Source organism: Chelon labrosus, assembly GCF_963514085.1.
Source record: "Chelon labrosus genome assembly, chromosome: 5".
In the NCBI taxonomy this organism is placed as follows: Eukaryota; Metazoa; Chordata; class Actinopteri; order Mugiliformes; family Mugilidae; genus Chelon; species Chelon labrosus.
Genome location: NC_140341.1, coordinates 8,310,830 through 8,328,469, shown reverse-complemented (window position 1 = coordinate 8,328,469; position 17,640 = coordinate 8,310,830). Strand labels below are relative to the sequence as shown.

The window sequence follows — 17,640 nt, the reverse complement described above, 5'->3', positions numbered from 1 at the left end:
ATAGACTGGAGACCTGTCCAGCTTTACCCCACCTCTCGCCCAATGACAGCTGGGATAGGCTCCAGCACCCCCGCGACCCTCCAGAAGACAGAAGATGAATGAATGAATGAACTAATGTTCCTGATGGAGAGAAAATTTCCTATGTTGAGACATTTCATTGGCATCAGATGAAAGGTTGGAAAGATCCGTCTAATAAAACGAGGTATGCTTTAAAAAATGTACAAAAGTACACACCATTTGTAGTTAATGGTCCACAACATGCAAAAACCCACTGCGACGATCCAACAGCAACACTGGGTTCAATCCGAGACTTGCAGCCGTTACGCTGCTTTTCTCCGGGTGACCCGTTTTTTTAAAGTTCGTTGATATATTTAACAACCCCGTTGACTTCACTTGCAAACTGCATGAACAGAAATTGCATTAACTTTAACAGAATCAGAACATGTAATTAAATTTGCCTTGCAGCAGTGGAAATCCCTCACAAACTAAGAAAAAATACAAAAAGAAGAAGATATCCTCGAGCCATTTTGAAGCGTGGAACCTGTGCGCTCTATCTGCTTCGTGCCAAGCCTGCTTGTTCTTTCACTCGGTGACAGTGATACACCGGTTCACACGACGCAGTCCCACGGAGAATCGGGGGTTTGTCAATTCGTGACGTGTGATGCAACTGTGCGGCAACCCCGGAGCTAACGGGGTCGACGGGAACGCACACAGAAGAAGAGCACATGTGCTCTCGACGCGACCTTTGAATTTAATTACATCCCACGCGACACGGAGAATAATAAAGAAAAAATATATTCGTGCAGACTTTAACGCTGCTCTCCTACTTATTGTTTTAACCGTATCCCTTGCGCCTTTACTTTTTTAGTTCAAGAAGAATAGAAAAGACTTTGTCGTGGTAAACCAGACATAAATACCATCAGAAACACTTGGAAATTCAAAATTTCAACCCTAGAGTGCTACTGTTGGAAAGGGGTGTCAAACATATGGCGCGGGGGCCAAAACCGGGCCGTGGGTTGAATTCGCAAAACTACATAGAAGACATTAACGGCGGATTCTCAATAAATCTGGCTCCTATTCCTTATTAACAACTAAGGGCTGTGCTGTTTTAGTCAGAGTTGCGGACATGACACAACACAGAGACCAAGAACTAAACAGCAGCAGCGTGCCAAAATTGCTCTTACTTTGCTTAGCAAATTTCAGATTATTAATTTTCATAATGGGTTAAAACAAAGGTCAAAATCTGGAGTTGTCCTTATTTACAGGTTGTTATGCTACTGGTCCGGCCCAATTGAGATCAAATTAAAGTGTATGTGGCCTCTGAACTCAAATGGGTTTGACACCTCTGTTGTAGGGCATCAAGGTGGTGGTTAGCACTGATGCCTCACAGCAAGAAGGTTCTGGGTACTAATCCAGTTCCGACTGGGCCTTTCTGTTTGGAGTTTGCATGTTCTCCCTGTGTCTGCGTGGGTTCTCTCCGGGTACTCCAGCTTCCTCCCACCGTCCAAAGACATGCTCATTAGGTTAATTGGTGATTCTAAATTGGCCGTAGGTGTGAGTGTGAATGGTTGTCTGTCTCTCTGTGTTAGCCCTGTGATAGACTGGAGACCTGTCCAGCTGGGATAGGCTCTAACCCTAACCCTAACCCGCGACCCTTCACAGGAGAAGCGGTTACAGAAGATGAATGAAAGTCAAGGTCAGTGAAGTTACCATATATGGTTCCTTACCATTAGCTGGTAAAAAAATGTAAACATGTACTTAGACCATTAGAACATAAGTGCTGATTCAGACACTTGTCAACATTATCACATTAGACAACATTAGACCTTAGACTTCTTCCTGGGACTATAAAGCAGTTACACTTAGCTTTCATGCAGAGGTGGACCTTCCAGACCACATTGGATCCTGATTTGACCTGAGAGCGCTGCCTTGATCTTAGCTTTCTAGCTGGGCGAAAAACCACGGGGACGCAATTTAAAATGTGTGCTGAAGTTACTAAATACGTTTTCTCGCCCCATGAGGGGGTTGATGTGAGCACCACAGCGGGGAGAACCGGCTGCAGGAATGCAGATGAAATTAGCCAACAAGCTTCTCAAAATCCAAGAAGCACATACAGAAACTTTTTTATATTTTAAATTTCAAAAGACCGAATTCCATTTTAAAAAGTTGTTTTTTGATAGCGTCATGTTTATATGATTATATTGAATTATTTCTTTGGTTGTGCTCCTGCTGACGAATAAACTAATACATTTTTTACTGATGTTATTAAGCTATAGAACCCAGTTGACAGTTGTTGGCAAAAAAAAGCTTTTGGCAAATTCTGGGAGTCTGATGAAAGGACCAAGAGGATGGGACTGACAGCCCGCTGCTTTGTTGCTCCCAAAGTTTGTCTCATTAACTAAGGAAAAAAGTCTTTGTAGTGTCAGAAAACTGTTAAAAGTTAATCAAAGCAGTAAGTATCTCTGGAGAGCTCTGCCTGAGGCTCATGTAACTCTTTCCATTAGATTTCTGTGATGAAACGTTCCCCCGAAGCGTCTAATCAGATGATGTTCCACCGGAAGTCGGTAAGATGTGTTACACAACATCTGACTGAATGAGATCTGTTGCTCTTTTCTAAACCAGATGGAGGGACAGACACGCACAAGATGGCACTCATCAATGTTTTATGATCCTTCCTCCTGAATGCATTCAGACCCTGTCCCAAACCCGAACCTACCCTTACACTCACATGCATGCTACACCCTGAAGAAACAGCCCTGCTCCTTGTCAGTATGACACTACTAGTGTTATTGTTACAGTAGCTGAATGCTTAAGCTAAAATGCTAAACTGTGACTTTACATTGTTATTACAGTAATCTAGGTCAACTTTTAAATTTGATTACAATTTATAGCTAGAAGATCATGTGCTTTTGGTACCAAGGTTAAACCAGATTTATGGTTCTGGGTCAGAGTTATGTCATAAGTACGGCTTAGCTTATGTCGTACCCTGAAATGTACATCCCATGCACAAGTTTTGCCAGCATTTAACATTTAACTTTCACACTGGTCACTCATTTCAAGTCATGATAGTCTGAAGTACAAGGAGAAACTCTGTACATACACCGATCAGCCACAACATTAAAACCACCAACAGGAGAAGTAAATAACATTGACCATCTTTTGATAATTCAATGTTCTGCTGGGAAACGTTTGGACCTGGCATTCATTCATGTGGATGTTACTTAGACATGTAGCACCCACCTAGACCAGACCAGACACCCCCACCCCATAGCAATATCACTCCTTGATGGCAGCAGCCATCCCCAGCAGGATGCAGCCTGACACAGGCACAAAAACACAAAGAACAGCACAAGGTGTTGACATGGCCTCCAAATTCACTAGATCCCAAACTGATCAAGTATCTATGGGATGATCCCTCAACCTATAGGACCCAAAGCCCCCCCACTAACAACATCCTGCTCCCAGACTCCACAGGACACCCTCAGAAGGCCCATGTCCATTCTCTCATGAGTCACAACTGTTTTGGAGGCACACGGAGATCTGCATAATATTAGGAAGGTGGTCATAATGTTATGCCTGATAATTACACACCAGTGCACAATTTAAATTCTTACACCAGCTTAGCCTACTACAGCATAGGATCTGTGTAGAACCCCTACGGGAGTATAAACCAAGCTTTAGGTCAAATAAACTTAATAATGCAGTAACATTAACATAATAATGCATAACAAGTAGGTCAACAGGTTTTCAGGCAAAAGCAAAGACACCTTAATACATGAAATATGCAAGAGCAACATCAACAATCCAATCGAAACCGGACTTTCAGAGACAGAGGCTTCTGCCAAAATGACTGAACGTGACCGCGGGCGGCGAACACCACGGAGCAGAGCAACCTCGACACGAGCACAGATTCCCGCGGAACCGCTCGATACGGCCGAGGAGAGGATGTTCAGAAAAAACAGATTCCAGCATTTTTTCCCAAGGAATTACCTGCATCATCTGAATTATTCAAAGGGCTGTCGATGTACAAATGCTAAAGCAAATGCGACAACAAAAATGTCCAAATAATGAGAGAGGTTCTCGAGGGAGATGAGTGCGCCTACCTGTACCACCGACATGTTGCTGAGGTCCAGCCTGAAAAGGTAGTTCCTGGATTAGGGAGAGAGAGGAAAACAGATGTGAGTGACTGGCCCCCTTCCAGAAAAATTTGTTCAACAATGAAAATAAATTACCAGAAAAGAGCTGTTGTCAGCTGAACACAGAGAACATTAAAGGCCGTGCTGTAACTCTCTATCAGAGTTTTATGCACCAGGTTTGTACGTGCTTGTGCAGGCTTCTAAACGGGTTAACACCAGGCAGACGAGTGAGCTCAGGAGTAAATCATAGCATGGGAACACAGAATCACGCTGCACACAATATTGCGGGATGACGTATTTCTTCCAAACTCATCCCTCTAGCCAAAGTCAAAGCTTATCATGGTCCCGTGAGGCCTCTGCAGAGCACTTCAGGAGCGTCATTATCCGGGAAAAAATAAAAATAAAATCCCACTGTACAGGCGGGTCAAAAAGGGTATCAAGTTCTCAGTAATGTGCCCTGCGGGGTGAAAAGCTGAGTGGATTTATAGTTTCTTACCTGGCACCCACAATAAGCTCATTCCTAGTCAGGTCAAGGGTGAGCTGGGAGTAGTCTCTCACGCCAGGGTGGGAGAATGTGGAAATCCACGGGCTGAGCGCTGAGACAAAGAGAGAAAAAGAGAGAGGGGTTAGCAGAAGCTAAATCATGTCATGAGATAAAAGGCAGTGACATTTACAGACAAGGCTCTGTGTGGTGGGAAGAGCAGCCATGTGGGTATGTGGCAATAATTAGACGATCAAAGGGAAAATCAGTGTCATTTATTAAATATCATTTGCCGGTTGCAGCTTTTTCCTGAACCCGGGAACTTCTACACTAAACAGTTTCTGGTTTATTTAAAAGAAAGGCAGATAAAAACTTCCATCGGTCGCAGGCAAGGTGGTAAAAAGAGCAACCGTCTTCGGTGACGTGCGAAGGCGCCTCCCGCAGAGAGGGACAAAGCTCCCGCGGGCCACATCAGATACGACAATCCTGATGCAACCTGACACTCGGACAAACGCAGCTCGGCGTGGTGCACGGGGGCCGGAATTCGGGCGCTGTTTGAGACTGGCATTTACAAATCAAAGTTTCAAAGCAGCGGAGCAGAGGGGCCCGTCCGCTGGGGGCTTTTAATGTCACAGCGAAACTGCGGGAAAAGAGCATTTTCGCTTCGATCTCCGTGCGACCCCGAAAATGCAAAGACCTTTAAACGGATTTAGCCACACGGAAGGTTTGCACAGCATAAAGGGATTTGCCATATTTCCCATGCTGTACACAGTATCGCAGCGGTTAGCGGCAACGGAGATTGCTTTAACCAGCGTGAAGAGCTGCATTAAATACATTTTGGTTATTTCCGCCGAGCCTTTGCACAATGCTCCTAAGTTTTTATACTATTGCACGAGCACAAGGTAAAAAATAAATAAATGTTGAAGTGGCTGCTGATAAAGGGAATTAGTCATCAAATATTTAAAGCCTTAAACTTTCTTCAAACATTAAGGTAGCTCGTAAAAAGCCGGAGGCTACGGATGTGAGGCTGCATCAAAGTCACAGTCAACGGTGAAACGGCTCCTCGTCGAGCAAAGGGATGGATTTTTGATTGATGGGGCCCATATGGCTCTGTCATCTGGAAACATAACTCGAGACGTGAGCGATAACGAGACAGAAGGCTGCAGCGCGGCGCTCTTCGTTTAAGACGCAGACACGACACACACACGGAGGAGAGAGACACACAGACGTACTGATGCCAATATTGACAGTCAGTCCCAGTATGTGGATGAGGATGAGAGCTACCTTACTTGTAGTTTTATGAGCTTGGTTCAAATGGTGCAGATCGTCCTCAAACGTGCCAAGGTTTGGAGAGCTTGCTTAAACTCTCTAAAGCTTACACCGATCAGCCACAACATTATAACCACTGACAGGAGAAGTAAATAACACTGACCATCTTGTGACAAATCAGTGTTCTACTGGGAAACATTTGGACCTGGCATTTATTCATGTAGATGTTACTTAGACATGTAGCACCCACCTAGACCAGACCAGGCACCCCCACCCCATAGCAATGACACTCCTTGATGGCAGCAGCCATCCCCAGCAGGATGCAGCCTGACACAGGCACAAAAACATGAAGAACAGCGCAAGGTGTTGACCTGGCCTCCAAAGAATTCACTAGATCCCAAACTGATCAAGTATCTGTGGGATGATCCACAGAGGCCCCTCCCCTTAACCCATAGGACCCAAAGGCCCCCACTAACGTAACTCCACAGGACACCCTCAGAAGGCCCGTGCCCATTCTCTGACGAGTCACAACTGTTTTGGAGGCACAAGGGAGACCTACACAATATTAGGAAGGTGGTTATAATGTTACGCCTAATCGGTGTATATGCTACACTTTATTAGTCTCAGATCTTCAAGTAAAGATCAGATGTTTAATGGTTTTGGGCCGCCGCTGTGTCATTCCAAGGAATCTGTCCTTCCATTATCTATAAATGTTTATTCAGTAGAGGGTTGTAGAGTCTGGAGCCTGTCCCAGCTGACATTGGGCAAGAGGGCTAACACAGAGAGACAAATGACCAGTCACACTCAAATGCACATCGATGGCCAGTTTAAAATAACCAAGTAACCTAGCATGCACGTCTTTGGACTTTGGGAAGAAGATGCAGCACCTGGATTAAACCCTTGCGCTCCAAAAGGGATATTCCTCCTAAAAGGGTAAAAGCTTTGCTATGCAGAAAGTGTATCTTTCCCTCATGCCGCGTTCCAACTTAATTTCCCCTGACCCAGTAGCACATATACTCATTTTAGACCTCTGCAGTAATCTTGGAAGTGTGACCTTAATTGCAAGACCAAAATTACACAAATAAACCTTGTAGTCGTGAGTTTTTTGGGGTTTTTTTAGGTCATCTTTAGGTGGGAAATAAAGACCCTATTTATTTTATTTACGCTGACTGTCAAACAAAACCCAAGGAAAAGCCCCAAACCACGAGTTCTGCCCTGAAAAAAAACGGAGCCAGAGAGTTTTTAACATATTTAACATCTGTCAGACATGACACAGCAGTGAGGTGAAACTTCCAAAAGCACCGAGAGCAAATATGTAACGCCTTTAAAAATTAATAACAGACTGAAAAGCACTTCTGCAGACACGGGCTTAAGTCTCCGATAATCACGCAATAAATCATCGAGCGTCCCCGTGCTATTCTAATCCAACGCAAATCCTTCAAGAGGCCATCTCTTACCCCCACTATAAATATTTAAACTACATATATGCACATGGATTGTGTCCGTTCCTCGCGTCCGAGCGCGGATTTGTCCGTCTTTGACGTGCAGAGCGGGGCGCAGGAACCATACAAGGCCGGTGCGAGGGGGAGAGCGGGACCGTCCGTCCTGGATATCGCTCTCTGATTAATGCTCATAGCATGGGGGGGGGGGTTTATGTAAACACGTCTTAAGTTGATTTAAGGAATTTGACGTGATCCAGAGATTGCGCAAAGCAAGCACGGCATGTGTGAACAGAGTGAGCGTCTAAGTAGGAGGACAGTAGCTGTAAGTAGTGCATGTGATTCTGAAACAGCTCTTTGAACGCTGACTGTACTATCATGCACATTAAAAGTAATTTTTTTCCCATATTATTTCCCTAAAATCACTTGTGCGTGATTGCAACGATATTTAACAGCTTGTGTGACTGGTAATTAGACGGTTTAAATAAAAAGGGGCTTGTCAGAGTGTCTTCCTGCATCCTGAAAATGTCCCTTTTGCTGGACATCCCTTTCAACCCTCCACATATTTTTCAAGCAGCGATTAACCGTTAGTGCGGCTATAAGAAGTGCTTATGTCTCTTTTCTTATTTACACAGAACCGCTTCCATTATTTACAGACGAGTGAAGCCGCGGGAACACCTTGAAGGAGACGCTGACCGCAAGTATGCGCCATTACTCACATCTCAACAATTATTGTGTCTCGGCCCTCTCTCCTCTCTCTTTTTTTTTTTTTTCCGCCCCTCTTTTAAGTGCAGACATTTAGAGGAGACACGGTAGAAGTGGAGTACAAACAAACAAACCCTGACATTCAAGTGCATTAAGCTTAACAACGTTAAATACAGCGGTAAAGATTTTACTACCTAGCGCGCTTTTAGTGTCGACAGGGTTACTGTAAATATCAAGTAGTACATTCTGGAAACACAAACATGACCGCCGCCAAATCAAAACTGCAGAACGCTTCTTTTTAAAGCCAACATACGCCGATCAGGCGTAACATTATGACTGCTGTGACAGTTCAATGTTCTGCTGGGAAACTTTTAGAACTGGCGTTCATTCATTTGTGTGGATGTTACTTAGACATGTAGCACCCACCTAGACCAGACCAGGCACCCCCACCCCATAGCAATGACACTCCTTGATGGCAGCAGCCATCCCCAGCAGGATGCAGCCAGACACACGGTTTAGGTACAACTCAAATAAACATGAACAACAGCACAAGGTGTTGACCTGGCCTCCAAATTCACTAGATCCCAAATTGATCCACAGAGGTCCCTCCCCTCAATCCATAGGACCCAAAGGCCCCCCACTAACAACATTTTGCTGCCAGACACCACAGGACACCCTCAGACGCCCCATGTCCATTCTCTGATGAGTCAAAGTTTTGGAGGCACAAGGGAGACCTTCACAATATTAGGAAGGTGGTCGTGATGTTATGCCTGATCGGTGTATCTTGACACATTTCGATCAGTTTAACATTATTATTAAGTGTTAAGCTACTCTCATCTCGACATCTTGACAGTCGCATTGTGTCTGTGTTGGGAAAACAGAGAGTTGCTCAGAAAAAGCAGCGCGGTCCGTGGGGGTAAATCACTGCAGCCACTGAACTGAAATCCCCCCCGCTGCGGTGCATTCTAAATATATTCTGGACAACATCCAGGTATAGAAAATTATGACAGGCTGCTAAAACGTGACTCATTCTCCCCGTAAAATAAGGCCATTAAAAGGGAGCATATGACATGAACCATAAAATAAGAATGTGCAACGGAGAAACAGATAACAAGAGAATAATTTCTACGGAGGCATTGTGCACCTAACAGTAAAAACAGGAGCTGTTAGTGTTCAGTTCAGAGAGTTTAATGTGGAGCATAAATCACTTGAAGTCCGTACCGAGGAGCGTTATGCGCATATAAACGTTTCCCCACATCACGAATATCTCTTCAAAGCCTTGTTAAAAAAAAAAAAAAAAAAAAAAAAAAAAACAGGGGGAGGCTGAATTTGATGAAGGAGAGCTCATGAACCACAAGCTTGTTTACTCTCTTAGGAGGGGCCCCGCAACAGTCAGGGGTCTTTCATCGACTGACATTTATCCTCCTGCTTACAAGTGGTTTTATACGCTCCTTCTCCTCGTAACTGTCTGGCCAGGTGGTGGGGCAAAGATGGGACAATGCTGCAGGATGAATATGAAAGCCTCCCCCCTCACAGTTCACTCACGGGGGCCCCAAGGTGGACGTGATGAATGATCACTGTTCTTTTTTTTTTTTTTTTTTTCCTTCCCCTCCGCTTGTGCAATCGGCAGGCAGACGGATAAATGCATTAGCCCGTGTCTGCCGGAGGGATGGGGACAGTGGCTGAGACATTCGTCACGCGCAGACATAAATCATAGCCTTCCTATCTTCTTCCGTCTAACAGTTTGAAAATAAATAAATAAAAATAAAACATTTAGTTTCTTTCCGCGCAGCCAGCATGTGGGACGAGTCAAGTGGCACCCCGACCGATCTGAAGCACTATTAGGCCAAGTCTGGTGGAAGAGCAGTCAAATCTGCAAAATGCGAAGTTATTATTGAGCTGAGGAAAGGAAAGCACAACAAACTGCAAACACACACACACACACACACACACAAAAACAACTACGTCTGTGCAAAACAAAGTTATACCGACCGACACCAAACCTCTCAGCTTGGACGCAATCCGAGCCGTTTATCGCTTAAAATCTGATGGAATGTGAGATTACTTCAAGTTGGCGCTCAGAGAAAAGGTTAAATATCCTGTCTTACCTCCATCTAATTCCTTAATATTTGTGCCACCGGGCGCATCTTACAGCCAGACGAGCTATTTGTCAAGAGTGGGTGCAAATAGAAAGGAATAAATGTACACCTAACAGATACGTAATGGCTCCTCTTAAGACTAAATGTGTTACAAGAAGGTACAGAGCAAAAAAAAGGGGGTGCAAATTTGAGTCAGTTTGGTATGAAGTGAAGGAACACTTAGCGGTGTAGCGCCCTGAGGGAGCAATTTACTAGAATGGCAGAAATACTGAAGGCACCATATTCATTTAAGTGAAAGCAGTTCAGTCGGTCAATAAAGTTGCTCAAGCTTTCTCAGGCTTTTCTGCTTTTGCGCCCGCAGAGCAACAGCTGTCAGGTGGCTACAGGTGGCCTAAGGTGTGGATGCAGCTAAACAGATATCAAAAAACTACCGGCAAACAAAGGCCTACTGTGAAGTAGCCTCCCCTCTCCCTTGTCTGGACCAGACTGTATAAAAATATGTACAACGCGTCCCCACTTCCTTGCATTGGCCAAAATGATGCTAGTTTCCTGGGGATACTGGCAGCGCCATCTACATTGTACTTATTTATTTTTATTTTTTTCCAACTCTTCCAGCAGTTGGCATGGCAACTTGTAGACATTGTTATGTCACATCCTGTTTCTATAGTGTCAAATAATTAAAACGAGACGTAATGGAACTTATAATTTAAAAATGAACAATTAGTATTATATTATCTACCTCAAATGACAGAAATCATCCCTGAAAAAAAAAGTAATTGATGTATATTTTAGTGTTCTAGTCCCATCCACTAACATGGAGGGGGCGGAGCTTATGACCGATACTGCAGCCAGACACCAGGGGGAGCTCTACTTGCTTTTGCATCACTTCTGAGGAGCTGTTCCCGTCATCCATCTTTATACAGTCTATTTTCTGGATCAAAAAAGTGTAATTTGAACACAAAGACTACAGGCAACAGCCAGCTGGCACATACTACATGTTCTACACCTGTTGAGCTTTTGTCGTTTTATTTATTTATTTCGTTGCTTCCATGTCTCTTCTTGTGCACCGATTCACTGGGCTAATCAGCCAAACGCAGAGTCGTCTTTCCAACGGAAACACAGTGCTACAGATTCAACACGCCGAATTGGCTCATCTGATCTGAACAATGTCTTTTTTTTTTTTTTCTTGCAATGACAGTAGCTTACCTAAAATTAGAGAGATACTGTACATTGCCAGGATTTATTGCACTGAGGGTGGAAAACGATAGCTCACATAGTAATAGGCACTATAAAGAAAGGGAGCAAAATCTTGACGTCACATGCAGTCAAAATCTAAAATAAAGATTATAAATATTAAGAATGAAGACAAGAAATTGACTACACTGGGTGCTGTGTGTATAGGTATAAAGAGCACATCGATAATATTAAGCTGCAACACTCTGAAGTTAAAATAACTGAGTTTGAGTAAAAGTTACTCCATTCCAGCGTCGGCTGGCTTTTGAGTGCTGCTAAAAAAAACAGCATCAGAGGATGCAGCTCAGATGACCTTTAAAACCAAACAGCGTGGCAGCCTAGCATTCCTTCACTTTAGCTATTTCATTCGATGTGTGTCAGCACCTGTTCACCTGATAATATACAGCGCCGTGCCATGTTTATTTTTTATCATTAGTATTATAATCAGGCATCTAGTTGATTTCTCCCCTCAAGTGCGGCGGCACTGTTTAATGAGCCGTGAATGACAAATACAACACTAAAGGTGGCTGTCTGTCATCTTCCTTCCGGGCGGATACAACTGAACGCAATGTTTTGCTAATGGAAAATAGACCCACTGAAAAGATGCCACGTTAAAAATGGTTATCTTCAGGGCAATGTGGTGGATCCGAAACTGTTAACAAAGCAGGTCAAATGAAGACTCCCTGCTATCTGCCTCCGGGAATGTGATTCTGTGAGGGAATGATCACCTCCAGCGTCAATTACCACATATAGTATGAATGTATTCTGGATACATTGAGCACAGCTGCCATTAGGAAATGGGAAAATAACAAAAGGTGCTCAAAGAATGGAACAAGCACGGGTCTGTTTTACATACAATATCCATTCATAGTATTTTTTTGTGTGTGTGCAAACAAAGCTAAAGCAGCAGTAGTGATACCACATTTCCTCACAGGCCTTCTCAGAACTGAAGAGGTAAAACTTTCTGCAGTTCTAGACCTTTTCATAACTCGGGCCTTATCTGTCCAAAATCCCCTGAAATATGTTTTGTTTGGTCTTCTTCATATCACTCTTCGCCCTTCCTTGCATCCCAGTCTCCGCCCCATCTGGCTTGTCCCGCTCCCCGCTATCTCTCCTATTAGAAGTTTCGATTTTCATTGCGGCTGACTTGCAGAGGGCGATAGTTTGAGAGAGGCTGCCGTGCCTCAGTGGAGCACAACTCTCCCTCTATCCCCTGCATGCTCCTTCCTTCCCCCCTCCCCCCCTACTCCCCTACTCCCACTTGACTGAACTCAGATAGAGGGGTCTGTAGGGTTATGTGCAGAGCGAGGAAACAGCCCGGAGAGTCCGGGGACTGAGCAGCCACGGGAGGAATGGCGCCGGGGCCAGGAGGCTAATAGCCTTTCAGTCAGTGACCGGTAAAGATGTCTGTCTGCCTTTCACTAAACCAGTGGTGAAGCAACATACGAAACTACTGACAAGTCAGCTGCACTCCATCTGTGCTAAAAAAAAAATGACAGAAATGTGAGCAGTATCCTCAGAAAGCGAGCAAACAAGCAAACAAAATATGGTGTACATTTCCTGTGCTATATTTAGTACAGATGCAGAAGTGATGGGGAGAAAAGGAATGGCGTCTGACAAGTGAATTACAGCTGCAACAAAATGTATTGGACCTCAAAGTAACTCATCATGCAAAAGTAAATTTTTCATACAATGCATTGTGGGAGCAGTAATTCAGTGTTTCAGAAGCTTCTTTAAAAGTAGGAGTGATATTATAACAACCATTCAGACAGGCCATACAAAATATTTAACTTTCATCTGTTAAAAAAGTAAAAGTATTATTTATTTAAGTTATTCTGTTGTAGAAAAATGTTCAGCACTGGTTTAATTCAAACATAACAGAACTGTTAAGCAGCCTACACAGAGGAAGAGGCTAGCAGCGATGTGGCAAGCTGTAGCAATGGTAGGTAAAACACTCTGAGTATCAAACATAGACTGTACATAAATATGTACGCCGCGTCCCCACTTCCTTGCATTGGCCAAACTGATGCTATTTTCACGGGGAAATACGCGTGGCGCCATCTTGCCAGTTCGTAGGGGGGAGTCTGCGCAGTATGGACGACTTTTAGTAATCATGACGTCACATCCTGTTTCTATAGAGTCAAATAACTAAAACAAAACAATGGACACTTGAATATACAGCAGTTTTATATTAACTACCTAAAACGAGTAAAACTATCCTTGAAAATTGATATTTGACATGTACTTTAGTGTTTTAGTTCGGCCCAAGTCCCATCCACTAACATGGAGGGGGTGGAGCCTATGAGCTATACTGCAGCCAGACACCAGGGGGAGCTCTACTTGCTTTGGCTTCACTTTTGAGTATCTTTATACTGTCTATGGCAGGGGTGTCAAACTCATTTTAGTTGGGGGGGCACATACAGCCCAATTTGATCCAAAGTGGGCCAGACCAGTAAGATAATAGCATAATAATCTTTGAGTCCATTTGTTTTAGTGCAAAGAAGAGCAAGTAAATTAGGAGAATGTTTACATTTAATAAACTACCCTTAAAAAAAATTAAATTTCGTAAAAGAAAATAAGTGCAATTTGAGCACATTGTGGTCTGCTGTTGAGTCCTGGGTCTCTGTGTTGTGTTCTGTCCACTTATCTTACTAAAACAGTGCACACATTAGGGATAGCAGTTATTTTCATCCAAAAATTGCAGTCTTCTACGTAACTTTGCAAATTCTCGCTGCGGGCCAGATTAGATCCTCTGGCGGGCCGCTTTTGGTCCGCGGGCCGTATGTTTGACACCTGTGGTCTATGGTATCAACTGCTCTCGACTTTGAGGTAAGCTGACTGAGGGGACAACCATCTAGGATTTCACCAAATTCACCACGCTGATAGTGGCTATAGGCTGATGCTTGCTCCGCCCATGTACTAGCAATACAACCTGGAGGGTCCACTAACGATGAGCAAAACATTTTACATGTAGGTGGGACTTCAGGAACAGTGCTTCCGTGTTCACGCAACATTTGGCGCCTGCTACAAAAGACCAAAACCGCCGAACGACAATATCAATAATGAAGAGCGTTCTCAGTTCTGTGACGAGCTGCATAAGTGAAGGATTTTCAAACGTTTACGTGGGTAAGTCAATTAGCAAGCACTGAGAGGGCAACCTTTCATAATGAAACTCTAAAGAGGCCACCTCCTGAAATGTCAGCCCAGGGAATAAAGCCACATATACATCACTGTCAAGTGATTTTCTTTTCTTTGCAAGTTCTTATGATTCTCTGTTCACCAGCATGGCTAAATATAATGTTTGGAAAAGAACTGGCGGGTGGCCGGTTATGCAGTTTGGTGATTTGCTTGAAAAAAGTATTTAGCATTCAATTATAGTCAAGTCCTGACTAACAAGGAGTGAGTTTTATATGATTCCTCTAATAAAAGGGTCAAACGCTTTTGCGCTGCTGCAGCTTTTGCATTAACATGAAATTAATTCAGAAGTGATCCGTGTTGGAAATGTTAACAAAACCCTACAAGGTGTACAATGGAAATGAAACATTATCAATGCGTTTACTCAAACTCAGACAGGGTCTATAGTGTCTAAAAGGGGTGTAATGGACACAGCAGAAAGACCAATTTCCTGTCGCTTTCCACTTTTATAAGTTAAAGTGGCAATAAATGTTTTCTATTCTCCGATCCCTTTTCGCTATCTCTCGGGCCAGCATCTGATATCCCGACACGCCGCCAGCATGGGAGAAGTTGGCCCCACTGCGGCATGCTAAACATAGCTCCATTCAGCCGCGTGATTGATGCCGGCAAACACACTGGCGCTCCGATATCACAGGTTCCAATTAGGTCTACCACTGTAATCATGAACGAGGAGACGGGGAGCTGGCGGGAGACGAGAATGCCAAATAAAAAGTAAGATCAGAAATTCATGGTGAAGACTTTTCTTTTTTCTAAGTGAACCATTACGGCTCGAGGTAGCATCTTTCATGCTCCTGCGAGAGCCCTTCAGATTGTAGCTCGACAGCTAAACGACAGCACCATTACCCAGACAAAGAGCGAGAGAGAGAGACAGAGGGACAGAGGGGAAAATGCACAATACGTTTTCTACTTGTTGAAGGGAAAAATAAAGAGCAGGCTGAGAGAGAAAGAGAGAGGGAGAGAGAGATAAAGTGGTGGGTAGGGAGGAGAGGTGGAGGAAAGTGAAGAAGGAAGGCATGAAAGAGCATCTAAGAGGAGGAGATCAGAAGAGGAGAAGCAACGAGAGGGGAAGAGAGATGTGAAGGGTAGATAGGATAGTACAGGCAGGGTGTCGGGAGGGAATAAAAAGCAAATGTGAAAGACTTTCAAGGATTCAAACAGGAAAAAAATGTTTGTTTTCTGTCTAGATGACCTGCACGACGAAGCCAAAAGTCTTATTACCAACATTCACCTCTCCACACAGACTCCCTCATGAAAAACCGTTGGCCCTTTGATGGATGTCACACCACTGGTTGTGATGAATCTTGTGGTTCTGTCCTCATCTGTTTCTTCTTAAACCACCTTTCACACACACACTCCTAAACCAGTTCTTAGGCTCTCCTAATGTCTCCATAACTCCTCGTCTAGGTTCAGAGCGATGCGGTTCGTGCCCTCGTGCCGCGTCCTTATCGGACCCGCAGTCTTACGCGCCGAGCCGGTATCATTGATCTGAATCGTGAGCCGCCGGCCTGCGCAGTGTGTTCCTGTGGGCGGGAGGTTACGTGATTCCCATGCTGTATCCGTGCACCGATCTGCGGTGTGGCTGACGTAAAAGGCCGGCACGTCTGTACAAGCACGCCCTGTGTTTTGTGTGTATATGGTGGGGAGATAAGAGATGTGAAAACTATTATGCTGTTGAGGGAAAAAAGGGAAAGTGAATGAGTGGAGAGGTTTGATTGAATTTCTTTTGTCGATTCCCATCGCTGCTGTCAACATTTTTATAATGCATCCTGTCACAGTTCAAGTCATTGACTATATGTGTGAATATAACATTCATCAGACGGCGAATGATATAAACTGATCAGCCATACCATTATGACCAGGAGAGGTAAATAACGTTGACCACGTTGTGACAATTCAATGTTCTGCTGGGAAACTTTTGGACCTGGTACTCATTGTGTGGATTTCCACACGTGGAGTCCTAAAACTCCGGCTCGATGTAGACTGATTAGCCACAACATTATGACCACTGACAGGAGAAGTGAATGAACACTGACCGTTTTGTGACAATACAATGTTCTGCTGGGAAACTTTTAGACCTGGCATTCATTCATGTGGATGTTACTTAGACATGTAGCACCCACCTAGACCAGACCAGACACCCCCACCCCATAGTAATGACACTCCTTCAAGGCAGCAGCCATCCCCAGCAGGATGCAGCCTGACACATGGTTTAGGAACAACTCAAACAAACATGAAGAACAGCACAAGGTGTTGACCTGGCCTCCAAATTCACTAGATCCCAAACTGATCAAGTATCTGTGGGATGACCCACAGAGGCCTCTCCTCTCAAGCCATAGGACCCAAAGGGCCCCACTAACAACATTCTGTTGCCAGACACCACAGGACACCCTCAGAAGACCCATGTCCATTCTCTGATGAGTCACAACTGTTTTGGAGTCACAAGGGAGACCTACACAATATATTTTTTACAGCTTTTATGACCCAAGATTGTCAAGAATGCACTAAATGTAGGTTTAATAAAGTTGTTAATATAAAATGAAAAGAAGATAAACAGTAACATCATTACCCAAACTATCAGACACACAAATTGGCTTAAAAAACTAGACCTTGAAAATATTCAGGCATAGTATTAGACATAGCAATACATTTGCCCCATTTTTCTGACAAATTCTGGTTAATTTAAGTTGATCAAAGTGCTCCTCGGGGTCAAAGTGAAAATACTTAAAGCCAGAGAATACAGCTGGGCTTTAAAGCAGATAACATGCTCCAGTGGAGGGATTGACTCGGGGGCCAGAGGACGTCTGATCCCTTCAACCTGCACAGGCACACACACACATACCGCCAGCATTAACTCTCGCTGCATCACGCAGAGACATTTAACTGCCACTTAAAAACCCATGTAGATAAGAAACTTAATATTCAAACATAAACAATTACTTTTAATTACAGGTGCAAACACTTGTTTAGCATGCGTACACACAAAGAAAAATCGCCTTACTCTGCCCCCAGGTGAGTCAGGCTGCGATTCAGCAATTGCTGCTATAAAACGCTCATCAATCACAAAGGCTAATCTAAAGCTCCTG

The 17,640-nt window shown here is 44.0% G+C and overlaps 1 protein-coding gene across 3 annotated transcripts in view; it reads right to left on the bottom strand.

Annotated features, from left to right (window-relative positions):
• The window catches only part of sema5ba (sema domain, seven thrombospondin repeats (type 1 and type 1-like), transmembrane domain (TM) and short cytoplasmic domain, (semaphorin) 5Ba), a 188,045-nt gene that overhangs the window by 91,344 nt on the left and 79,061 nt on the right, over window positions 1-17,640 (bottom strand). For all 3 annotated transcript variants that reach the window (XM_084545217.1, XM_084545218.1, XM_084545219.1), the window contains 2 exons: window positions 4,633-4,732; window positions 4,104-4,149 (listed from right to left, as the gene is read on the bottom strand). In XM_084545217.1, coding sequence (XP_084401343.1) covers window positions 4,104-4,149; window positions 4,633-4,732 — 146 coding nt within the window. The remainder of the gene's footprint in view (window positions 1-4,103; window positions 4,150-4,632; window positions 4,733-17,640) is intronic.